Genomic DNA, 27,272 nt, shown 5'->3' with positions numbered 1-27,272 from the left:
GGAATCCTCCAGCATCTTACATAGACTACCCAAGTGTAAGTGCAAAAAAAAAAGTCTGCTAAATAAGTGTTTTTTTCAAGTTTCATTCCAAGTATCTCAGATTGAATTATTAAACCAAAGTTCTTTTACTAGATTGCAATTGATATAAGCACTTAAAAAACAAAAAACCTGCTAGCATCCTTGAAAAGGAAATCTTTGATAATAATCCTTTGGACATCTAGCACAGAAAGTATTTTTTATGCCATTTTTCTTTAATCCAAAGTATCTTTTACATAACATAACCAGATATATTTTGTAACTATCTCATGAAACACTTGTTTTAAATAATGAGATTTGTTATGACAATTAACGACTTAAATGATGATAAAGCCCCAACTAGGGGATGAATAACATGCTGAACTTGATAAGTGTTCTAGCTAAGAGTATAGCAGTACACAGTGTAGATAAGGACTTTTCTCACTGAATTTACATACTTTCATTTTAATTGGGGGTGGGGAAATGGACAATAAACAAATGAGTATGTCATGTATCAAAGTGATTATGGCTCTATAGAGATTCAAAACCTTAAATAGATGATTGAGTGGCCACTTTAGAATGGAGGGTCAGGGAAGACTTCTTTGTGTAGGCGATTCTCAAACTGAGATCTGAAAAAATTTTTAAAGGCAACAATGCAAAATTTAGGGGAAAGAGCATTCCAACCAGAGGGCCCTGCAGCACAGCAGGGAGACAGAAAGTGTTAGATAAGGTAGGTGAAGAGGCACAGGTAGATCATGCAGCTGTTTGTAAGCAAGCATAGGGAGTGTGGATTTAAATCTCCAGGCAAAATAGAAGCCATTGGTAGATTGTAAGCAGGGGAGCAACATATATCTAGGTTATACATTTTGTCATTGTTTTTTGTTTTTTTAAACAATCACTTTAGAAGCCTGTAGAGAATGGATTGGAAAGGGGGTGAGGCCCATTGGAAGGCAGTAGTGCTATCCACAGATGATTTCTGCTCAGACTACAATGGTATTTGTGAAAATGGAGAGGTGCACGCAATTTTGTAACTTGAGTCAAAAGAACTCGCTGATCCATCGGATGAAGGGGAAGTAGAAGAAGAGCTGTAACTTCACTTCAGAATATAGACTATTTGTGTTCCTTAGGATTCTTTGTAACGTCTTGCATGTTCCTCACTAAGGAGTTAAACTCTGAACACGTTTTCATTTTATATTTGTATATTTGCATGCAAATATATTTGTGGGCTTTCACCTTTTAAACATAATCTTTAACAGATGAAATGAGTTGAAAAGTGAATGGGAAATGAGAAGAGGCTACATGTGTAACTCCTCAAAGAAGTTTGTATTGAAAGTCTTGATCTTCCACGACCCCTCCAGAGAGGAAGCACCTACAATGCTCTGAGGAACTACCCAATCACTGCTGCGTGCCGTCTCAGTGCAACTGTCAAACAAAATGCCCCTTGGTCCAGATATGTCCCTTTAAGGAGGCCAAAGCCATCGATTCCTACTAGCTGGTATCACACTGACTGCACGCAAACACCTTCTCCCCTCCCCCTTGCAAATGGGCTTGGGATGTCTTTGGAAGGGAGAAACCCCGCGCGGGGAAACACCAGCGCCAGCAGAGGCGGGGAATGGTGACGTCAGTGCGTGGCGCGGGCCAGGGGCGGGGTCTCGCTTTTCCTCGGCTCCGGGGCGGCTCCAGGTGTGTGGCGTCATCTCACGGCGCCGGCCGAAGAGCTGGACTCAGCCCCCGCCCCACGTTGGCTCGCGGGCCCCCGCAGGTGTGGGGGGGACGGCCGAGCGCTGTTTGTTGCGCGCGCGCTGTTCTCGGTTGCTGGGCTTTCTCTGGTCCTTCCGCTAGCCCCGGATCCTCACCCCTCTCGGTGTAAGTAGTACGTATTTTAAACTTGAAGGACCTAAGGCTCAGAGAGGTGAAGCAACGTGCACAAGATAACACAGCAGAGTTGGACCCTAGATACTAGCCTAGTAATTCTCCTCACTATAAAAGGAACATAATAATAGCTTCCTCATGGAATGTTGTGAGGGAATGCGTGTAAAGCTCCTTACGTGCCCTTTACCTACCCTGGGTCTCTCCATCCATTCCAGAGCAGGGACCGATTTTGCTTTCTCGCGGCGGCCCCACCGCCTCGATACAAAGGACAGAGTATCTTGCGCGAAAGGCTTGAAGCCGAGATTGCCGAATTTACCCAGCAAGGGGTGAGGTCAAAATGTAGGCGTCTCAGCTGCACTCCACCCATCACACACGTAGACACAAATCCACATGTGCACCTTCTCATCTCATATATATATTTTTTAATTGGCATTACTTTTCGTACTTTGACCCATACTGAAAATCTGGTAGTCAGACTGCTCTTTCACACCCTGCGCATCTGATTACTCACTGACTCCCGTCTCCTGTTCCTTCCCTGCTCTCGGTTTCTACTAGATAAGATCTCATCAGATGACCTCTTACTCTCTCAAACTGAGTCATTTGTTCAATTAGTAAATATTAATCATTAATAAAAAGGAATCATCACCAAACTCTGCTAAGTTTACCCCTCCTCAGCTCATAGTGGGATTATACTTCCTGGTCCTGATCAATGAGGTGTGAAGTGGATGTGACCCGTCACCCTCGGACACAGCATTTAATTGCTGTTTTGAGGTACTCCAGAACTCTTTTCCCTCTTGCCCAGCAGCAGCAGGCAACATTTGACATGGTGGTAGCTTCATCAGCCTGAATCCCTGAATGGTTAAGATGAGCGGAGACCCATATTAACCCATGATGAACATGTAGCATGGGAAAGAGAGAAACTTTTGCTTTAAGGCACTGAGACTTCGGGTGGTATTGGACACACAGCCTGTTCTGATGTTACAAGTGCCTATAGGAGTGAGCAAAAATAAATGTGATCTCTGTTCTACTGGAGCTTATACCAGAGGTGTCTCTATAAGATACAAATCTGACCGTGTCCCTTTTCCTGCTTTAAAACTTTATTTAAAAATATCTTCCCAATGCCCTTGAAGGATAAAATTCAAACTCTTAGCCTGGCATTCTAGACCCTTTACCACTAGGCCCCAAATTGCACTTTTATTACCACTTTCCATCTATTTTATGGTCCAGGCAAACTTTACTACTGGCTGTTTACTGCCTTAATCCATATGCTTTCAAACCCCTTCCTGAATGTTCACCCCTGCCCTACATGCCATACCTTCAAACTGGGATGCCCTCTGCCCATATTTGCTTATCCTGGTTTACTCCCCTGTGTTCACTAAATACCTCATGCCACCCCCTACTAACCCTTTTAGAACACTATAACAATCTTAATTACATGTTTCAGTGATTACCTTCCTCCAGAGCTGTAAACCCCTTGAGAAGTCCATCTTTCTCAGCATTGGGTCAGACATATATAAGGACTTAAACCCTAGTAAAATGAATGAATGGCTTGTTGAATCCTTCAAGGCTCACTGCAAATGCTGTCAATTCCATGTATTAGTTTCCTATTGCCACTGTAACAAATTACCATGCAATTAATGGCTGAAAAACCCCCATAAATTTATTATCGTACAGTTCTGTAGGAAGGTCTGTATTCCTTTCCAGAGGCTCTAGGGGAGAATCTGTTTCCTTGCTTTTTCTAGCCACTAGAGGCTGCCCACCTTCCTTGCGTTGTGGTCCCCTTATTTCATCTGCAAAGCCAGCAGTGTTGCATCTCTGAGCATTCTTGCATAGTCAAGTCCTCTTAACTTTAAACTCAGCAGGGAAAGTTCCTCTGATTGTAAGGATCCTTGTAATTAGATTAGGCTCACCTGGATAATCTCCCTGTCTCAGCACATTTAATTTAATCATGTTTTCCTTTTTGATATGTAAAGTAACACATTCACAGTTCCAGGGACAAGCACAAAGGTATCTGCAGGTGGCCATTATTCTGCCTATCACATTTTGGAGTCTTTCCTTGCTTCTCTAACTTGACATTTGCCCTTCAACATCAGCCAAATGAAGTCTTCCCTAAGGAGCATGAGGAGTCTCCCTGAAGTAGGGTAACCAAATATGTTCCAAACTTAGACTCTTTTAAGAGTGAAAGGTAGTACCATAAACATTTACAAGAGGTCAACAGATGTACACTGGTCTGCCCAGACACGGCAGAATGAAATGGATGTGTGACCTGTGGAGACCCTACCCTTAGCTGGAGCAACATTATAGACTTCAACCCTGCAACTTGATCTCTTAGAAATCAAGTAGATGTTGGGAGGTTTTACTTTCTTTAGAAGATTTATGCTTTAGACTGGAGATGGGACACTTTATCTGGCTCAGCAGGCTAAACAGAATCTTTTTCTTCTACAGCTTTAACAATACATAAATAACAATATATAAACAACATAATTATATTAGGGATGTGAGACTTTATGATGTGTATTGCATATATATATATACATCAAGTATGTGTGCAAGTACATATCAAACTCACAATTTGACATTTGTCTTTCAATTTTGTTACTGATGAAGCCTCTTTTAACAGATAATTCCAATACACCTTGTAGCCGCATGACAAAAAATGAAAAGAATTCAAGGTCAGGAAGCTGAGGATTGTAAATGGTGACTTTCAGCTTTGGGGAGAAAGGAAAAAAACATGCTAAAATAGGGATCCCATAGCTTTCCTTTATCTAATCAAAGTTTCCCATTTCAAAATCTATTAATCCTACATCATGGATAGAGCCAGAAGGTATTTCAGGAAATCATCTTGTGTTCTTACTATACAAATAAGTTGAGTGTTGTTCTCAAGGTTAGTTATTACTTTGCAATTGTAAAATAGTGGCTTTCCAATTCTATCATTCCCTTGACATTTTTCTCTGTAAGAGAGCTTCCTCCTTACCCCACACCTTTCTTCCCTTTTCATATTCTTATATTTTTAATATCTACCACTATGAACTTAGAGTATTTAATTTTATGTATTTGAAGTGTTATAATCTGTTGTCATCTGTATTCTTTTTTCTAGCTTTTTAGTTTTTTCTTACTCCCTGGCATAAGATATTTCAGGCTCACCTGTACTTTGCCTGCCCCAGATCTGAACTGCCATTTCTCCAAGGATCTCTGGTTCCTTTTAGTGAGGTATCATATGTAGAAACCAATATCTGGGCTTTAGGTGCACTAGTTGCTACTGGGGTGTCATTGCTTCTTACCCCTTTTAGTTTCCCTTTGGCATGTGCCCTTTTTCATTCTTTTGTTTGGCTGAGTGGTATTTCACTCTGGAAATATACCTTTTTCCTTTTTAACCAGTCTCCAGTGGAAGAACATTCAGGTTATTTCCAGTATTCTGCTATTTCAAATAGTGCCACAGTTAATAACCTTCCATGTATCTTGTTTCAGATCTGTGATTGTATATCTTCAGAGAAGAGTCCTACAAGTGAGATTGCTAGATTAAAAGGTATGTGCACCCGATTGGACAAGATTAACTGTTTTGATCAATTGTCTGCCATATTTAAAAGGAAATGTCTAATTTGAAAAGTTTAATAAAGAAGTTTAATAAAAAGTTTAAAAAAAAAAGGTGAGTGCAAATGTAGCTTTGTCGCATAATGCCAGATTCTCTGCAGAAGTCATATTACTTTCTATTTCTACCAGCACTGGAAGAAATTATTCATTTTCCCACAGTTTCAACCAACAGAATTACAGAATATGATAAACTTTTAGAATTTTGTAAACAAAATAAGTGAGAACTGGTATCTACATGTAGTGTTAATTTGCATTTCTCTAATAGTGAAGCTGGAGATTTTTTGCATTTGTTTAAAGATAATTTGAATATTATTTATTGTTAACTGTGTGGTGTCTTTTGTACATTTTTCTATAGAGTTTTGGTTCTTTTTTTCTTTTTTTTTTTAAAATAAACTTCCTTTCTTTCTTCCTTTCTTCCTTTCTTTCTTCCCTTCTTCCTTCCTTCCTTCCTCCCTTCCTTCCTTCCTTTCTCTCTCCCTCTCCCTCTCCCTCTCTTTCTTTCTTTCTTGGCTGTGTTGGGTCTTTGTTGCTGTGTGCGGGCTTTCTCTAGTTGTGGTGAGCGGGAGGCTATGCTTTGTTGTGGTGTGAGGGCTTCTCATTGTGGTGGCTTCTGTTTTGGAGCACGGGCTCTAGGAGCGTGTGCAGGCTTCAGTAGTTGTAGCTCATGGGCTCTAGAGCACAGGCTCAGTAGTTTTGGTATACAGGCTTAGTTGCTATGTAGCATGTGGGATCTTCCCTTGGGAGGAGGATTCTTAACCACTGCGTCACCAGGAAAGTTCCAGCCTCTTTTTTAATGGATTGTTAAATGTTCTTTTAGGAACATAAGATGTTTATCTATGGTATATATTGCAAGTATTAACACCCAGTGTGATAATTGTATTTTGACTTTGTTTATGATGCTTGCTGCAACTTTCATTTTTATGTAGTTGAATTTATCAGTATTCTCCTTTATTATGTCTGGATTTTGAGTCATAGTTAGCAAAAACTACTATAAATTTTGGCACTAATTTTTTCTGGTCATAAGTGATTTGAAATCTACATATTTAACTACTCAAATTACTCATGTTGATTCTTCAACACATAAGGCTGTAGTCATCAGTCATCTAATAGCTAAAAGTTTTTACATCTCTTTTTTACCTTGTTTTTAAAGAATTCATTTAGAATAACCTGATTTTGACTTTTTAGAAAGCAATTTGACAGTATGTATTGAAGCATAAGACTTTGCAACCTTGAAATACTATCCTAGGGGAAAAACATCCTAAACCCAGAACATAATACAGTACCTGGTATTTATTAGGTATTCAGGCAATAGTTGCAGAATAGGGGAATAAATATGAGGGAGGGGAAATACACACATGAAGATGTTTGTTGCTGAATTATTTACATGAAAAATTGGCTGCAACCTGAAAAGCCAATAGTAGAGAAATGATTAAATAAGCTATGGTATACTTGCTTCATGAAAAATGATGTAACACTGAAATGGTGATTCTGAAAGATATATAATAATATGGTAAAGATCTATAATATATGGAGGTGATGATAGATGAAAAAAGCAAATTACCAAATTATCAAAAAAGATCTATTAATATATACACACATTGAAGAAAAATAAAGACTGGAAGAAAATGTAGCAAAATGCTCAGAGAGTTGTATTTTCCTATTTTCCAAACTTTCTATTTCTGATGAAAAACTAAAAATTTTTAAATATTCATACTCTGCTCTTTAGCTGTTCTTAGACTCTGAGTGCAGCAATGGGGAGATCATTTGAGAATGTGAAGTAGGCCTTAGAAGAGAATTACACAGAGGTACACTATAGAATTGTTACCAAACAACTGGCAGTAGGAGCTTGATTATATACAACAGACCACTGTAAATGCTTTCACAATTTTAGGTGGCTGTGTGGCTTTGAGTCTCATATCTCTTAAGTGAGCATAATAATGGTCTTATCCCACAGAGTTAATATAAGGATGAAGTAAGATAATACATACAAATGTTTAGAACAGAACCTGGCCGACAATGAGTATATACTAATGTTAGCTGTTTTGGTTTTTGGTTTCTGAGTTTTTTTCTTCAGTGATAAAAACTCGGTTACAATGCCCCCATGTGTCCGTACATTGCAATATTTCTGGTCGTTAAAAGGATTTCTTATTACTTTAGATCAGTGCATTTGAAATGACAGTTCTACGGTCATGCATTTTCCCTCATGTTTTATACAGACTCTGAAGATTAAACAGCTCTTTTGAAAATAATGTTTTATCCCCTAAATATAAAAGTAACACATTCACTATATAAAATTACTAAGAAAATACTAAGAACTATAAGGAATTATAGCCATCTGTTATCTAACCACCCAGACATCTTGGTATGTTTTATATTTTCTATGTAAATATATATACATATATATGCATGTATATCTTTGTATGCTTTATTTTTACAAATTCATGGTAGTATATTTTTTTACACAGGAATAAATTTTAGAATAAATGTAAATATATAATTTACTTTAAAACAAGGACAGAAAGATAACTATGTAAATAATGGAGGTTATCCCATGGTAAACAGAGAGGATTGCATCTCATTGTCACCAGTCTCTCATGTTTCCCATTAATAGGCAACTACAGTAGGTACATTGAACTAGAGTGGAAAGATGCCTTAAAAATGCTTTAAAGTGAAAGAAAAGTCAACCTGATTTAGAAGTACAATGCCACTTATGTATAACTTGAGGAGAAATGTCAGTTTGTTGTACTAAGGAGGCTTTTCTCTTCTTTTTTTCAAAAATTTATTATTTATTTATTATTTTTTGCCTGCACCGCACATGTGGGATCTTAGTTCCCTGACCAGGGATTGAACCTGTGTCCCCTGCATTGGAAGTTCAGAGTCTTGACCACTGGACCTCCAGGGAAGTCCCTCCTCTTCTTTAATGTCACAATGAATTGGTAGCAAATCTCTACTTTAAAATTATTTCTTCTCTGTATGTAAAATGTGGCATTTTATGTAAGAAACAGGAGAAAATATGAGTGTGATTATATGTATTTGATTGTTTTTTCAATGAGAAAACAAAAGAAGGATAAATCAGAAACTAATGAAAATAGTTACAGTTTGGGGACAGGTAGGAAAGACTAGGATGTGATCCAGACTTCTCTGAATATACTTTTTCATATAGTTTTCACTTTTGAGGCATGTAAATATTCTATGAATTTGAAAATTAATATTAACTCAAAAGATAAAGTCAAACCTTAAAATTGAGTACAAATAGCAAAAATCAGCCTAAAATCAATATAATATTTATAACATAGGCACAGAAAAAAATTAATTGAAGTAACTTTTGAACACAGCACTCTGAATAAAAACAGAAAGAACTTAAAAAGTCTTAAACTTTCCTGAGTGGGTTTATTTGACATGGCAGTTTGGTATAGTGATTCTGAAAGTATTTTGTTGTGTTGTAGCATAGGGAAAATGAGTAACTGTATTGATGCTTTTTAGAGCCAGAGTTCTTTGTAGGAGAAGAGGGATACAAATAGAAATGGGGAAGATAAGGAAAAATCCTATGGTGTGGATTCAATCTGGAGGTATCAATATTATTTTAATATATCTACGATATATGTATATATTTCCTTGCTTTTTCTATGGAATGGGCCTATAAGCAGTGACACCCCAGTAATAGAGAGCACAGCTAGCACCATTATTCTGTTTCCCAATGAAAGGAATCAGGACTCCTGGGAGAAATGGTTAATTCCAGGTCTGAGGCAGCTGAGTAGGGAAAGTGAAAGATGACTCAGTGTCCTCCCAAACAAGGAATTACTCAAAAACAAATAGGGACATGTCAACAGAACACAGAAGCTGGCTTGAGAGAGCTTCTCCTGGGCAAATTTGGGACAGTTTAAGCATTAAAAAGAATTGGGACAGAAATGGATTGTAACAGTGTCAGTAACAACGCAAATTCCAGGAACTTCCTTCACACACCTCCACCCCATCCACCCCAAATATTCTGACTAATAGGTCGGGGGTTTTTTAGAATTTACGTATCTAAACAGCTTGCAAGTGATGCTTCAGGTTTAGCAAATCACCATTTTACAGTTCCCAGTGTAGTAACTGACTCAGGGAAGGATCATCAGTGGATGATAAAACCATTAAGAGGAAGGCTTTGTGGGAACAGAATGTTCATATGGTCTCAAAATATCATGCTTATCATATCAAATTACTTATTAAGAACAGAGGGGAAAGTTATATTTTTACCATGGGGAAATCTAGTGGGCAGTGTCATGAAGGAAGTGATCAAATGTAGCATCATCAATAGCGGGACAGTGTGACACTATGTGCCTCCTAACGGATTTAGTGAGAACTACAATAACACTTATGGAGTATTCTTGCCAAAAATGTTTAACTCAGACTTAAACATGAAGAAACAATCAGACAAATCCAGACTGTGGGACATTCTTTAAATTATCTGGACTGGACTCTTCAAAAATTTCTAAGTCATGAAAAAATAGGAAAAGACAGGGGAAATACTCTAAATTGATGGCCAAATGCAATAGCTCTTAAATCTTAGATCAAAAAAATTCTATGAATAAGATCTATTTGAGGAAATTTGACTATGGACTGTTATATGATATTTAATTAATGCTTAAAATTTTATGTATAATGTACTGTGGTTACATAAAAGAATATCCATTTTAAGGACTCAGGATATTCTGACTCCTTAAAGGATAAAGTGTTATGTGTCAAGTGTCAGAATGATTGCAGTTGTGTGTATATGTATGTGTGTGCAGAAGGGAAGAGCACAAATATGGCAAAATTGTTATAATTGTTAAATTTCAGTGAAAAGTATACCTGTGTTAATTTTACTTTCAAGTTTTCTGAAGGCTTGAAATTTTTCAAAATAAAACATTGAGGAAAAATTAAATCCCTTTCCCTTCCTGTTTTGGGGTGAGGCAAATGGGGATCCTAGAATGGGTAGGGAGACAGGGAAGAGGGGATTTGTGTGGAGAAGAAGACTAGGGAAAGGAGTGTTTGGGGACACACGCGAGGGTCAAGAAACAGGATCCTGCTGTATTAGGGTAATGAACAGTGGTGGCTGTAACTATCTCTAACTCTCCGTGGCTAAACACAATGAAAGTCTGTTTCTTGTTCAAGTCACCCTTCTAGTTGAGAAAACTGAGGCTCAGAAAGGTGAAGTAACTTGCTTAAGAGCCAACAAGACAAACCAGAATTCCCACCCAGCTGTGACTCCAGAGCCTATATGTTCATTTCAGTGCAGCACACTGTCCTTGAGGTTAAAGTGAGACTGGCCTAGGTCCAAATCTGCCATTCTTTTTACTCTCTGTTATTGGATCCATATTCTATCCCTTAGAGGTGGCCTCAGGCCCTGACAAGACCTCCCTTTAGGGTTCAGACCATTCATTTATTCCTTCTACAAATATCTTCTTAAATACCTTTTATGTCCTAAGCACTATTCTAGCCTGATTAATGCTATGAAAAATAATAAAGCAGGATGAGAGGTAGGGAGTGGCAGGGATGAAGAGGGTCTTTTAGATAAGGATTCTGGGAATGCCTCTACATGTTTGTTTGGAGGCCTGAAGGATGTGAAAGCCTGAACCATTTGAAGACCTGAGGAAAGAGTATTCTAAGCTGGGAAACAGCTAATTTAGGGGTGCTGAAGCTGTAAAAAATTAGCAGCAATAGAGGGACATTAAGGCAATTGTGGCTGGAGGGGGAGAGTTGTGGGAGAAAAGAAGGAGTCGGGCACCAGATGGAGTAAGAAGTGAACAGAAAGGGTTAAGGCAGGTCAGTGATGTGATCTGAGTTTCATTTTTAGACCTCTCCCGCAGAATTCTGTGTGGAGAATGCAGCCATCTGGGTGAGAAATGATGGTGACCTGGTGGTAGTGATGGGGATTGAGAAGTGGCCAGAAGAGTGATAAAAAGCTGACAGAATTTGCCATAGTTGTGGGACATGAGGGGGAAAGGAAGATGGCTCCTGGCTTTTTGGCCCAAGAAATACTCTGACACAATCTCATAGGTTTACAGAGACAGAGAAATCTAATGGGAAAAACTGTTTAAGTTGTTAAATTCGTTGTATGATAATACAGGTTTTTTTTAAAAAAAACTTGGAAATTGGAGGCCTAGATTCAATAAGCGCTTAATCAGTTCCTCATTTCTTTAAAATAGTGTTGCTAATATTTGTTATGCTTCCCCATAAGATTTCGTGAGAACAAAATGAGGTAATGTTTGTGAAAATACTACCCATATGGTCGTCATCTAATAATCAACTTTTATATTTGTGTGGTATTTTCAAGGTAAAACGTGCTTTCTTGTGCTACTCTAATCTGCTGATAGTTGACACTATGCTAAAAATCTGTTGGACATTATATCCCATAATATGTTAAAATATTATTAGCACTGCCAAAGGAGAGGTCTCTCTGGCTTCTGTCTTTCTGCTTCTCAGTCTCTGTCTGTCTGTCTCTCTCTCTCTCTCTGGAGAGAGAGCTCATGCAAACAAGAGTAGGCCACAGTGGGAAGTTGTTGTATAACAAAGGGTGTTCAACTCGAGGATGGAAGATGCCTTAGAGGACTGGGAGGGGGAGGATGGGGGGACTCGAGGGATGGTGGGGGGGAGTCGAGGGAGGGAGGGAATACGGGGATATGTGTATAAAAACAGATGATTGAATTTGGTGTACCCCCCCCAAAATAAATAATAAATAAATAAATAAAATTAAAAAAAAAAAAGAGTAGGCCAGTCTCAGGGCTTACAGAAGCCTGATAGGTGCTGTTTCTTGGGTTTTTCCTCCACATACTCAACACAGTGATGCCTCTGCAGATTGTCCCTTGGTGCCACCTACGAAGGACAAGCACTTCAGGACACTCCATCTGAAATTTCCAGTCTTCGCTGGTTTGGCAGAACACAATTTGTTTCTCATCGGAACAATGTTCAGCTTTTTTTTTTTTTTCAATTTATTTAATTTATTTGTTTATTTATTTATCTATAGTTTTTGGCTGCGTTGGGTCTTTGTTGCAGCACGTGGGCTTTCTCTAGTTGCGGCAAGCAGGGGCTTCTCTTTGTTGCAGTGTGCTGGCTTCTCATTGCTGTGGCTTCTCTTGTTGCCAAGCATGGGCTCTAGGCACGTGGATTTCAGTAGTTGTGGCACATGGGCTTAGTTGCTCCACGGCATGTGGGATCTTCCAGGACCAAGGATTGAACCTGTGTCCCTTGCATTGGCAGGTGGATTCTTAACCACTGTGCCATCGGGAAGTCCCTGTTCAGCTTTTTAAAATGACAAATTAACTTTAACATGCATCAGTCACGGCTGCTGCTTTGTTTGCCATTTTTTGTTCTTATGCCCTGTAGGCATTTTTTTTCACCTGGAAATACTTAGAAAATCAGATAGAAATATTTAACTGTTATTTATCTTTCAGTCTCTAAATCTTTAACCAAGGAACATTTCAGAAGTGATTTTTGCTGCTACAGATCTGTGGCAGTATGCTATTTTGATAAAAGTTTTGCCTCGTTACACATAGATAACAGAGAATGAAATGTATGACAATAATAAATATCGAGGTATGAATACTCACAGCCTCTTTCCTCTCACCTGCTAAGGAATATTTTGGTGTTGTCCATCTAACTTTTTCCCCTTCCTTCAAGTCTGGCCTTTATTAGGTAGATCAGAATGAAGAGTGTACTGTGTGTGTGTGTGTGTGTGTGTGTGTTGGAGGGTCTAGAGGAGCATGCTGGGAGAGCAGAAGGGAAATGCCTAAGAAAGGAAAGATTTGTAAAACTTACATTGAAAAGAAAGCAAATGACTGAGGGAAGACAGATTGGATCCCAGGGAAGAAAGGGGATAAAGCATGAGAGTGTTTAAGTTTCTTGGAGAATATTAGTAGAGATTTTGAGGAATAGCTGCGTATGAGGGAGAGATGTTGAAATGACAGATAGGAAAAAAGCTACTTTATAAGTTTTGCTCTGCATTAAGGATATATCTGCTCACCACACCCACCACACACACCCAGTTTTCTGAAGTGAAGATTTTAATTGATTTTCATTATTTTTCAGGACTGTTCTCTCTGAATTTTACAAACGGCTTGACTTAATTCAGACTACCAAAATGGTCAGGAACACCAGGAAACATTTTCTATTCTTACATTTTCTATAGACATAAGCTAATGATCCCTAATTTTAAGATTATTTGGAAGGTTGTTTTTTTTTTACTCCCCCCTCCCAGTTTTGTTGAGAAATAATTGGCATACATCACTACATAAGTTTAAGGTGTACAGCACGATAGTTTCATTTACATTTGTTGTGACATGATTACCACAATGGTTCAGTGAACATCCGTTATCTCATATAGATATTAATAAACCAAAAAGGAAGATGAAAAGGAAAAAGAAAAAAATTCTCCTTGTGATGCAAATTTTTAGGACCCTCTTAACAGCTTTCCTATAAATCATGTACAGCAGGTGCTAACATAGTTATGTTTTACGTTATGTCCCTAGTACTTATTTATCTTTTAACTGGACATTTGTACCTTTTGATTACCTTTCCCCAATTCCCCCTCCCACATTCACTGCCTCTGGTAACCACAAGTCTGTTTTTTGCTTTTCTGTTTTTTGGTTTTTTGTTGTTTGTTTTTTGCTTTTTTAGGTTTCACATATAAGTGAGATCATACAGCATTTATCTTTCTCTGTCTGACTTATTCCACTTAACATTATCCCTTCGAGGTCCTAGGAAGGTTTTTTTTAAATCAAATAGGGAAAATGGTAAGGGATGATGCGTTTTTTTTTAAAAGATGCATATTTGCAGTTTTAATAATTTTGTGAAACTTAGGAAGAACTCTGCTGTGAAGCATTTAACATTGCCACTCCCCTGGAACATCAGGAAACATTTTCTATTCTGACATTTTTCTGAAATCAGAAACTCTTTTTGCCACAGTCTTTCAGTGTGTTTCTTATATCTGTTACTGCACTTAATTCATTCTGCCTAGCTTGTTTTTTCAAAGAAATTTCTTAATGTAAAAGCAGTATATGTTGGCTTGAATTTATTCTTTTCCCCCCAGCTTTACTGAAGTATAATTGACAAAATTGTAATATGTTTTCTATTACCTATATGATAATATATTAAAGTATACAATGTGGTAATTTGATATCATATACATTGTGAAAGGATTTCCAAAATCGAGTTAATTAACACATTCTCCATCACCTCATATAGTTACTTTTTTTTTTTTGGTGGTGATAGTGGGAATGTTTAAGACTCTCTTAGCAAATTTCAAGTATATAATACAGTATTATTAGCTATAGTCACCATGCTGTACATTAGAGTCTCAGAACTTATTCATCTTATAATTGAAAGTTTGTACCCTTTTAACAACCTCCCTCATCATACCACCACCACCACCACCACCCTTTGTCAACTGCCACTCTACTTTCTGTTTCTATGAGTTTGGTTTTTTAGATTCCACATGTGAGTAAGATCATACAGTACTTGCCTTTCTCTGTCTGATTTGTTTCACTTAGCATAATTGTGAACTCCAGATTCATCCATGTTGTCGCAAGTGTCAGGATTTCTTTCTTTTCATGGCTGAATAATATTTCAGTTATATATGCACCACATTTTCTTCACCTATTCATTCATTGATGGACACTTACATTGTTTCCATGTCTTGGCTATTGTGAATAATGTTGTAATGAACATGGGAGTGCAGATATCTCTTCAAGGTAGTGATTTCATTTCCTTTGGAGACATACCCAGAAGTGGGATTGCAGGACCATATGGTAGTTCTATTTTTAATTTAGCTTGGATTTTTAAAAAATTTTTTAAAATTTATTTTTATTGAAGTATAGCTGTTTTACAATGCTGTGCTAGTTTCAAGTGTACAGCGAAGTGATTCAGTTATACATACATATGTATGTTTTTTTTAAGATTCTTTTCCCTTATAGGTTATTATAAAATATTGAGTATAGTTCCCTGTGCTATACAGTATGTCCTTGTTGGTTATCTGTTTTATATATAGTAGTGTGTGTATGTTAATTCCAGACTCCTAATTTATCCCTGCCCCCAACCTTTCCTCTTTGGCAGCCATAAGTTTATGTCTGTGGGTCTATTTCTGCTTCGTATATAAGTTCATTTGTATCATTTTTTTTCTTTTAGGTTCTACATATAAGCAAGATCATATGATGTTTGTCTTTGGCTTACTTCACTCAGTATGTTAACCTCTAGGTCCATCCATGTTGCAGCAAATGGCATTATTTCATTCATTCTCTTTCAGTCTGAGTAATATTTAGCTTGAAGTTATTCTTAATTTAGCTCATCAAAGACAGAGGCCATACCTTATTTATAAAAAAATATCATGGCAATTAACAGCACAGGCCTTGAAGTCAGACACCTGAGTTTGAATCTTGGCCCTACTCGTTGCTTAAAATACCAAATAGTTTTCTGTGGTTGTTACTGTTGTTTAACTTTGTTTAGTCTCAGTACTCTCATCTGTAAAATGGAGATAATAATGTCTGTTTCTCTCAGGCAGCTGTGAACTTTAAATGAGAAGATGTATGAAAGGGTCTAACACAATTCCTGGCACACACGGTATTCAACCAATGGTAACTGTAATTAAGCATATGTCTACTTTATTATTTGAATCCCTACCATGTAGCACAGAAGGATTTGTTGCTGAGCAACAAATCGTGGCTAAGGTCAAAGAAAAAAGTCATGGAAGGAATCCAGGGGCTAGCATCCTTGCTTTTTTTTTGGCACACGGGCTTAGTTGCTCCGCGGCATGTGGGATCTTCCTGGAGCTGGGATCGAACCCGTGACCTCTGCATTGGCAGGTGGATTCTTAACCACTGCGCAACCTAGGAAGCCCCCTAGCATCCTTGCTTTATTGTACCTTTATTTTTCTCTGTGATGTTAAGATTTGGAGTCCCAGGGTCTGCAGTTGGGGCTTGAGGCCTGCTTCTAGCCCAAATGAGCCTTGTTGGAGATGGGGTAGGAGCAAAGAGTGTCTTCTGTTAGTACCAGAGCCTCCCTGGGAGTTCTGAGCCTCTTAAGGGAATTCCAATTCAATCTCCAGTTCTCTCTCCCCTCCTCCCCTCCCCCACAACATCTCTGGGGAGTCTCCTAGTGATGGGAACTTCCAGTGACTAACCTGCATCTTCAGTGGGATCCCCAGGAGTTGGGGACTCTCTTAAACACAGCCTCCTGCAGGAAGCACTTCTTATTTTGTCAGGTCAGAAAGAGTCTCTCCTGTTATAGCACTTAGTACTTATTGCCCTGTTCTAGCTACTGGCTTTGTGTTGTTTCCCCTGTGAATTGCCAGGTCTCTGAGACCAAAGTCTGGCTCTGGTTCCTGTTTGATCAGTACAGTGAACTGTACATATGTTCCCAACTAATAACTGTTATATTGAATTCTACTGAAGCCGGTCTTGGGATTGCAGCCTCCAGCTGAGTGGTAAGCCCAGACGTTGCCCTAAACTCTAGGGTGCTACCCTGATTCCCAGAGCTTTAAGGTACCAACTTCTGCTCCCTACAGGAGAACACAACCTCTGGACAATTAACAGCCTAGAGTTCATTGTTTGACTCATTATAAGAAGTTCCTAGCAGTAGATTTCAAAAAGTTGGCAGAAATGCAGGGAAAAAAAAAAAAAAAACCTTTATTTAAGGGATAGGGATTTACAGAATATTAACATCAAAGAAAGATTTTCCTCTTCATAATTTAAAGTTCTTTTTTTTAAACACCCAGCTATTACACAGGAGCATGGTGGAAATTCAATACCTGTAACAGCTGGAAACAGTCTGAAAAAATTCTGACTCTATTAGCAGTTTACTTAAACTTTGTTCTAGTAGTCATATAAAAATAATAAGGCAAGAATTTATTTGGTCCCAAATATGATTATTCTGAATCATCCAGTATGCACAAAATTGTAAAATTTTCATTCTCAATTATCATTACTACATAGTTTGTGAAAGTACCTGGCCCAAAATAATATTTTCTAGATATTAGTCTGAGTTGTTTAATGGAATTTAAGTGAAATAACATTTCAGGAAAAGTTTGCCAACTCGGCAACTTGCTTTTCTCACTTGGAAAAAAAATTACCCTTTCAACCTCATCAGCTTCTCTTTCCCCACTTGGACCTCAGTTCTGCTTGAAGAATGCTAATGTGTCTCCTCTTGATTTCATGTGGCTTTTCACAAATCCAGTTAACTTCTGGAACCCCTCCATCAGCCCATCCCCAGTGAGGGCACAGCAGGGCTGCACGTACCAGTTCCGGTCACTGCAGAGTTGCTTCACTTTGAACATTCTGGTGATGTCCTCAGCACTCAGAGATCCAGGCACATCTTGTTTGTTGGCTAACAGGATAACAGGCACATTTTTAATGTGCTCATTCTTCAAAATGTGCTCAAACTCTCGCCTAGAGTCTTCTAGTCGCTCTGAGTCCGTACTGTCCACAACGTACACCAGCCCATCGGTGTTCTCGCAGTAGAGGCCCCACACAGTTCTCATTTTTTCCTGTCCTCCAACATCCCAGACCATGAGTGGAATACCCTTTTCCACCTCAATCATCTCCACGTTGAAACCTACTGTTGGGTTGGTCACAATATCCTTAGCAAGCTTTAATTTGTAAAGGAGAGTAGACTTCCCAGCAGAGTCAAGTCCCAGAAGAAGAATTCGGGCTTGCTTGGCTTTGGGGTTTTTAGAATTCAACAGACCCATTTTAGGCTTTTTTTTTTCTTTAAAGACCTTTTCTTTGGGCCAGAGCCGTGTTTCCTCTCCAAGTCTTGCATGAAAATGTTAAGAGGAAAGAAGAGAGCAAATGTTTCATGTTACAGTCTAAGAATAGGACTTGCGTGCATTTATGTTGTAGCTTATCAGCTTGATTATGGGCAAACAGTGTTTTATTTGCAGTCCCAGCCAATCCTGGGGAATTTTTGATGTGAGTAACCAGCAAGTGTCATAGAAGCTCAAAGGGAAAATTCTTTTTGAGTGAATAGTACTTAGGAGGGGCTTGCCTGGGTGACACCGCAGCTTGTTCTCTCCCAGATGTCGGAAATGTAGGGTAATCAAAGGTTCGAACATGCATGGGAACATGGTTTGGTAGTGGGATAAAAACTTAACTTTACAGGTGGTTTGTAGAAATTCTCTAGTTATTTGACTGTTTATCTTATTCTAGTTGTAAATAAGTAACCAGACTTCTGAAGTCGTGAAGAGAGAGTTTATCTCACACTGCCCTGAGCAGTATCTTTAGTATTTTCTAGATTACTCAGTAGGAAACTTTAAACCACCCAAAGTTATCTGAACCTTACTCCCATAATAATATAGAGAATCACTTCTTTAATCTTCTAGATAGATAGTTTACACCATTTACAGGACCAAATTTATAGGAGGGGGAAGTTTGTAACACAAACACTTTTAAAATTAAGCAGTCTGATTAAAGGTGGCAAATGAATACATATATTTATCTCCTCTCCTTCTCAAGACTCCACCAAAATGATGGTAAAGGAATAAAAAGAACATATAAACTCATAACAAGAGCAGGAGAGTCCATCAGAGGGTGAGAGATTTCAACAAAGTTCTGGAAGGTGGAATATAGAGAGAAGATGGATGGTAACTGATGCAGCAGGATTAAAACTGAGGCTTGGAGTGCTGATGCACAGGATACAGAGGGAAGGGGCGAAATGAATGACTAAAAACAGGTTTAACTGAAAGTCTGAATAAGGAACAGAAAATACACACACACACACACACACACGCACCTACTTCTGCTGGGTGACCATTCAGAATGAGATGTTATGCCCTGGGACAAAACAAAACAAAACAAAACAAAAAAACACTTTTCTAGAGAAATTGTGTGATGTCAGAGAAGAGACGGGCATGTTTTGACAACTGGGAGTTTCCACATCATAATGCCTAACTCAACATTGAATTAACCTGTAGCCAACCTGGCAGTTGGCAAATCTTGCTCATAAACATGGAGCTCCCAATCAGCTTTCAGTGCACAGAGGTTTTCATACTTAATACATAACATGCCTTCAGTATAATGAGAGAAAGGCCAAGGCAGAAATAAGGCTTTAAGAAAGCTTTAACAGAAGAAAATTTTCAATAAGTCCTAATTAATATTTCCATAGAGATTTGCAGAGATATCACACCCATAAAACAAGAAGTGGATGCTATTTAAAAAGCCACTTAAAAAACAAAAACAGGACTCTTGAAAATTAAAAACTTGGTTTCCAAAATTTAAAGAGATCAATAATAGGTTAGAAGAAAACCTTTCAAAACGTAGAAGTTAGAAAGTATGAAAGAAAAGATGACATGTAGAAAATCAATGCACAGGTTTCAAAGTCTGACTTATAGGACTTTATTCAAGAAAGGGCAGAAAATATGCAAAGAGGAAATTATCAAAGAAACAATATAAGACTAGTTTTCAAAGCTAAAGAATAAACTCGCCAGAGTGAAAGGCTTCCCTCAATGCTTAACAAGTTGATTTTTTTTAAAAACTTTTAAAAAGAATATTTATCTGTTTATTTATTTGGCTGCACCAGGTCTTAGCTGCAGCACTTGGGATCCTCGTCGCGGCCTGCAGGATCCTCATTGTGGCACGCAGGATCTTTAGTTGAGGCATGTGGGATCTAGTTCCCTGACCAGGGATCAAACTCAGGCGCACCCACCCCCCCATAGGAAGTGCAGAGTCCCAGCCACTGGACCAGGGAAGTCCCAGCAAGTTGATTTTTAAAAGAGCTATATATACTAAGGCATATAATATATGTTTTATTTTTATCAAACTAAAATTTTATTTTTTTGATTAAGTAGACTATTCTGGGTGTAGAAAGTACACTTATGAAGAAATTATATGAATCTTTAAAAAGCTATTAAATTCTTAACCAACTCCCTGTATCTTAGAAACCGGAGATAACATTTTCATTTATTTATTCATCCATCCATTTATCCAACAAATGTATATATTGATTACCTACTGTGTGAACTACTATGTGCTAGATTCCAGGGAGGACACGAAAATAAATTAGAGCTGCCCTTAGATGGCTTTCATTGGGGAAAAGTTTAAAGATATGTGAATAAAAATAATAATGTAAAGTTCTAAAAAATGTAAATGCTATAAGAAGAAAAAAGCCAACATATTCTAAAAATTCAAAGATTACTTCCGGATGGAGGGCATCAAGGAAATCACCCTGGAGAAGGGTCAGCCTCAAACCAGGCCTTCTAGAGGTGGGATAGGGGAAAGTGTGTTTATTAAAGAGATGGTCTGTGTGAGCAGAGTCTCAGAAATGGGAAAACATAGGATGTATATGGAAAAACAACAGGATGAAAGTATGCCCATGTAGTGTTTTTTTCCTATAAACATGTTTAACTATCATGAGAAAACCATCAGACAAATCTCAATTGTAGGACATGCTACAAGACACAACAGACCTGGACTCTAAAATATGCCCATGTCATGAAAGACAGAAGGAAAAAAAAGGAACAGAAGAAGAATGATCTAAATTAAGATACATTTAAGATACGTGGTTGGATCCTTTGTTCAAAAAATTGATTATTACTATAATTGGGAACATTTCGTGATGATTATCATTCATATATTAGTATATATATGAACTGTATGTTAGATGATGGTATTTAGCAGTGCTAAGTTTCTTGAGTGCAATGATGATATTGTTATGTAAGGGGATGTCCTTGCTCTAAAGAGATACATGCTAAAGTACTTAGGGGTGATACCAGCAAGTAATTTCAGTTGGTTTAGCATACACACACACACACATACACACACACACACACACCAGAAATATGGCAAAAGTCAACAATTGGTAGTTTAGGTGAGGGGTTTGGGGGGTTCACTGTACTATTTTTGAACTCTCCTGTAGGTTTGAAAATGTTCAAAATAACATGTAGAAAAAGAATATAATTGAAATAAGCTAATCAAACTAGGCTGCAGTCTCTAGTAACGTAGAGAATAATTCAGCTTACACGTGTGGCAAGACCATATATCCCAAGATGAATTTAGGGACTCTGCACTATCACGTGGGCTCTTATCCATCTCTGGACTTTAAATAAATTGAATTTTGAAAGAAACAGTTTAACATTTTAAATATATGCAGTTTAGTGTATATCAATTATATCTAAATAAAATTCTTTTTAAAAGAAAAAAAAGAAAAAGTTTAACACATTTCATTTTAAACTTGATATGTTCTTTATGAGATCCACTGTCGGTACTGGGATAATACTTTGTTTTGCCTATAATGAGGATAATCATATATATATGCCTTCGCTCTGTTTCCCATTTGACCAATTATCCCTTGTTTTCAGGATAGTCAACCAGATGAGGAGTTAAATTCTGGATGAATATTATATCCAAATGAAAATATGACTCTCTCTTCTGTAAAAGGGAGTAATTTCTTCCTCAATGTTAATTTTCCTGAAAAATTCTACAAATATTTCAACATCTTTTCCTACTGTCTTACAACATTTATGGATTCATTTGCCCTGGCCAAACCTGAGGGAAGGCAGGGTATTTGTTTTCTGTGAATCATTCTAAGATTATGCAAATAAAGGCAGGATTGTGAGAGAGTAACTGGCAAGCTCCGTGGTATCACAGGAAATTCGTTTTAAAATGCAGGAATGAAAAAAACATTTTTTAAAACTTCTTATGGTGGAGATGGAGGCAAAAAGCCCTAACTTAGAGACTCAACCATGTACTGACGAAGTAAAGATAAAGAAACTCATCTCTTGGAAGAAAGTGGAAACTTATTCCATTAACTTTATTTTTTACAAATAAAGAAGAAAGAATCAGGATGTGGTTGTGTGACTTGCTTAGTTTATGCAGACTTGGAACATCTCTGTTTTTCCTACAACAACTTTTTGTTTGGTCTTTTTAAAAATGAACTTTTGGAAAATTGAACTATAACATACATAGATAAAAATGCAAAAAATCATAAATGTGCAGTTCAATGAGCCACAAATTGAAAACACCCATGTGTCTACCAGTGAAGCCAGGCTTAGTTTTTAATTTTCCATTTTTGTTGCAAGTAAAAATTCCAGACCGCAAACATTTGTACACTCAGTTGTCAGAAATATGCTCTGTTCTTGAACATGTAATGAGAACAACAGGTACTCATTATCCTAGTTGAGATTCTTTGATGCTGTGAAAAATGATATTCCAATCCACAAAGCTTTTCGAAGTGCCATTTTTTTCCAGGACAGAACCAGCACTTTCATTCACATCACCAGATGTAGAGAGCTTTTCTCTCACACGGGTAGCCCACTGGATCTGAGTTCAGATTTGGCCTCTGGCACTTACTAAGTGCTGAATGGTGACAAAAACAGGGATATTGTAATAGCTTATTATATTAAAGCTATTATTGTAATAGCTTATAATAAATGTGAAAACACATATCACAGAACCTGGCACATGATTGATGCAAATTTTCTTCCTCCCCTCTCACAAGTTTTGTATATTAGCTAACATTTTAAAATACCTGCAATTCTTACTTATCATGATAATCATTTCATGTGTAAGTCAAATCACTATACTGCACACCTTAAACTTATACAGTGCTTTATGTCAATTATATATCAATAAAACTGGGAGGAAAAAAATACCTGCAACTCTTAACCTTTTCCAGACAAGGAACAATTTGGTGATTACCATCAGAGTACTGTATTCCTATGGCAGAATACAGCACTGTGTGCTGAACCCCTTACCCAGTACCCCAACATTGTTATCCTCCCTCTCCCTTCCAAGAGAAGGGAATTCAAAGCCAAAAGAAGAGCATAAGTAAAGCAAAAATATGTGAATAAACAACACTTTCATAAAAATGCAAGAAGGGTACAATACAATACAACTAAAATGAACAGAGGACAGTCTGAGGGCTATGTCTGGAACTTGGAAGAGGCATTCACTCCTCTGCCTTGGTGAAGATGGGCATTTATATAAGGACAGATGACCCAGATATCTTTGGCTCCAGCTACATGTGAAGCTCTCAGTATCCTCTGAGTGTCTGCCCTGCTAGCAGCAAGGGGAGCCCAGAGAACTGGGCCCTGCAACCTGACCACCATGAACCGAATTGGCTCTCTTTTCACGTCAATGATCCAAATCATAGGTTTGCATAGGTCGGCAAATTCTTTTTTTTTTTTTTTAAATTATTTTAAGGTCTCTATTCTTTATAGCCTCTTATTTCTCTTCTGACTCACAATAAATCTGTGATTATTAATTCAATATTTATTGGGTACACACGAAATGGCAAGCACTAACTACTGCAAACAGAACTGAGAGTTCATCGTTTAAGAAGTAACTGAGGGTTAAACCATTTAAAAAAGTTTTTTTTAAATACTCGACATACAACCTTGCTATTTAAAAGAATATTTTATCGTAAAAACAATATTTTAACATTTTTAAATCATCTGAAATATTTAAAAATCTAATATGACTATGAATTTACTTTTGTCTGTCTTCTTTCTATTTTTGTTTATGTACATAATAATTTTGATATGCTTTATTCATCAAACTTGTGTTGAGCACATACTGTATCTGGACTTAATGCAAGATACTGGTGATATGCATGCAATCAAAACAGTCTCTGTTTTCAAGGAACTGGTAGTCTAATGAAGGAGACAGATACATGGCATGAATAGTGTTATAAGTAAGGTAACAGAGCCTTAAGGAAGCACAGAAGTCATTAAAAAGAAGGGTGACATAGCACATTGTATCCAGGGAACTGGAAGCGGCTCCATAACTCGAGTTGAGAAGTGTGAGGGCAGCAGAGTAAGAGGAGGGGAGCCTTCAGGTCAGTGTCCAGCAAGCATGCCTCGTGCATGGGTGCTCACATCAGTTATCAACCAAACTTGGATGGTTTTGAAAGTGGAGAGTATGCCCAATAACGAATATGCCAGAAAACAGGTGTAAACGGGACAGTCCTGGAATAATTAGGCTATATGGTCACCCTAATATAGGTCACATGAGACTTGCCCAGCTTCATGCGAGGACACTGGAGCCAGTTTCAGGATTAAATATCAGAGTGCCAGGTCTGCATGGCTACTTCTCAGATACGTCCACGGTCACTCACTCACGTTCTCCTTTCCAGTCTTTCTAGAAGATAAACTAAGAAATCAAAGTTGTACACTGAGGGAAGCTGAATCTTAAGCTGTCAAATGAGGGAAACCAAAATGAGAAGCTTACTTCTTGAAGCAGAATCAGTCCTCAAAGACTCAGAAGTAGACAGTATCAAACCAGAAACTGGGGTAAGGGAAGATAAAACAAAAAGTTGAGACCTTGTCATTAGACTTGACGGGTAAAATGTAGGACACACAAGTAAGTGTGAATTTCAAATGAACAATGAATAACTTTTTAGTGTATGTTCCAAATATTGTATGGGATATACCTATAATAAAAAAAAACATTCATTGGGCTTCCTAGGTGGCGCAGGGGTTAAGAATCCGCCTGCCAATGCAGGGTACACGGGTTCGATACCTGCCCCAGGAAGATCCCACATGCCGCGGAGCAACTAAGCCTGTGTGCCACAACTATTGAGCCTGCGCTTTAGAGCCTGTGAGCCACAACCATTGAGTCCATGTGCCGCAACTACTGAAGCCCCGCAGTGAGGAGCCCGCGCACCACAACGAAGAGTAGCCCCCACTCACCGCAACTAAAGAAAGCCTGCGCACAGCAAAAAAGACCCAACACAGCCAATAAAATAAATAAATAAATAAATAAATAAATAAATAAATAAATAAATTCAAAAAAAAAAAGAAAAGAAAAAATATCTAAAACAAAACCAAAAAGCATTCATTACTTATCTTAAATTCAAATTTAGGTGGGCATCTTATTTTTATTTGTTAAATCTTGCAACCTTACTTGGAATGGACACAGCCCCCGGGAATGCTTCTCTACAAAGTAAGGAGAGAGATGTAGAGAGAACAAACACTGGCTTTTTCCACCTCCCTGCCATGTGAGTTCCTAATGGTAGTCCTATTAGCAGAATCTAACTCAAATCCAATTGGCAAAAATAGCCTAGGAAATGTTGGATTTTTGGCCCCTAGTCACAGCATTACAGAGCAGAGGATAGAATGAGGGGTCTGGGGATAACAAACTGTAAGTAGATAACCAGCAATATTTTATATGAATGATTTAAAATTTAACTTAAGATACTTATAAAATATGAAGATGCATCTTGGTTAATATCTTTCTATACATGCTTTTGGTTGCCTGCTTGGATGATTTTGGTTGCCTACTTTGGTATTCAAACATTTTGTGTGCTTCTTTTGGTATGTACAAAAAAATAGCGATGATACCTGGACTGTGAGGTGTCGTAAAACAAGTACCACACTAGAGGTCCACTTGGAAATGCCACAGGAATGCAGAAGAAGGACTATATATTCTCACCAGTGGCCCTTTCCCGAATGAGTGGCATTCAAATGAGACTTCATTTACTTAATAAAAGAGGAGGAAAGGGAAAGACATTCCCAGATGGACAATGTGATCAAAACCAGAGGTGAGAAACAACAAGGTCCTACTGTATAGCACAGGGAACTTATATTGAATATCCTGTGATAAACCATAATGGAAAAGAATATAAAGAAATAATGTATATATGTGTATAATTGAGTCACTTTGCTATACAGCAGAGATTGGCACAACATTATGAATCAACTATACTTCAATAAAAAAAGATTTATTTTAATTTAAAAAAAATTTAAAAAAAACCCAAAAAGGTGAGAAAGTGTGCAGTGTGTTCTGAGAATAGCCAGGGTTTAGTGCAGCTGAGTAAAGATGACATGTGGGTACGGGAGTCTGGTCATGTTGGAAGAGCACCTTGTTGGAAGATACTTGAATACTGAGCTGAAAATTTGCTTTTTATTCTGCCATATAATGTGTAAGCAATGGGAAATCATTGAAAGACACTGGAACCAAGGGAAAAGTTAGATTTGAACAAAGTGTATTTGAGGCCAAATTAATGGATAAGATTTCTCAGGAAGCAAGTATAAAGAAATAGGTCTTAACCTTGTAGAACCCATGACCCTCACTGATAAACAAATAAATACTCACAGATACCTACCCTGGGGGATCTTTATGACAACCTACTGTAGATCACTGCTTTCTTCTGCTTACCCTAACCAAACCCAATTTTGTCAAACTTTCTTTTTCTAGTATTTAAAAAAAAATAATAAACTTTTCTCTCCTAAATCAAAATATAATTCCAAAAATGTTTTGCTTATCAAATTATATTAATGCCACACTCATAAGCTATTTGAGGTAAATGTAAATTGTCAAAGTTATTTCGTGAACTATTTGGCGATGTACATTATATTTCATCGCAATTTTTAAAAAAAGAAATCAAAGTTGTAAGAGGATAGGATGGGATAATAACTTCTACCTGATATAGTTGTTATGATTTCATGCTGCCTCCAAGGCGAATGGACAGCCATGGGGATGGCTGGTTAGGGTTAAGTTTACCTCATTTCTCTTTTCACTCCCCTACCCTCCTACCTCCTTACTTTTCTCCTTTCCCTTTCCTCTTTCAATTTATTTCTTTCCCTTTTCTTCTTTTCTATCTGGTTTGGTTACGTCAGTGAAAGGGCCAGGAACAATTACTAATATTTTTTAAATTATTGAACTATTATTATACAGTACAGCCTAGGTACACAGGTTTGTCACCTCAGCCTAGGTAAACAAGTTTCTCACTTTACAAATTGGGTTTTGTTTTTGTTTTATGTTATAATTTCATATAACCTGAGCCAGAAGTAGATCGTTTCTCAAGGGCAATCAAGTTCCCTTCCCACTAAATCCCTACTGTCCTCTTCCTTA

General features: G+C 37.7%; 1 protein-coding gene and 1 long non-coding RNA gene across 2 annotated transcripts in view; one reads left to right on the top strand and one right to left on the bottom strand.

Moving 5' to 3' along the window:
* The first annotated feature begins 1,730 nt into the window (after window positions 1–1,730).
* The window catches only part of LOC130855754 (uncharacterized), a 51,082-nt gene continuing 25,540 nt past the window's right edge, over window positions 1,731–27,272 (top strand). The window contains exons 1-2 of the long non-coding RNA XR_009054369.1: window positions 1,731–1,881; window positions 5,356–5,413. This is a non-coding gene — a long non-coding RNA (uncharacterized LOC130855754). The remainder of the gene's footprint in view (window positions 1,882–5,355; window positions 5,414–27,272) is intronic.
* On the bottom strand, window positions 17,597–18,175 carry ARL14 (ADP ribosylation factor like GTPase 14). Its single transcript, XM_057739713.1, has one exon. It carries the CDS (start codon window positions 18,173–18,175, stop codon window positions 17,597–17,599), a length of 579 nt encoding a protein of 192 aa, XP_057595696.1.

The sequence above is a fragment of the Hippopotamus amphibius genome, chromosome 6 (assembly GCF_030028045.1).
Source record: "Hippopotamus amphibius kiboko isolate mHipAmp2 chromosome 6, mHipAmp2.hap2, whole genome shotgun sequence".
Classification (NCBI taxonomy): Eukaryota; Metazoa; Chordata; class Mammalia; order Artiodactyla; family Hippopotamidae; genus Hippopotamus; species Hippopotamus amphibius.
The sequence above is the reverse complement of the archived record's forward strand: the minus strand, read 5'-3'. Positions and strand labels throughout refer to the sequence as shown.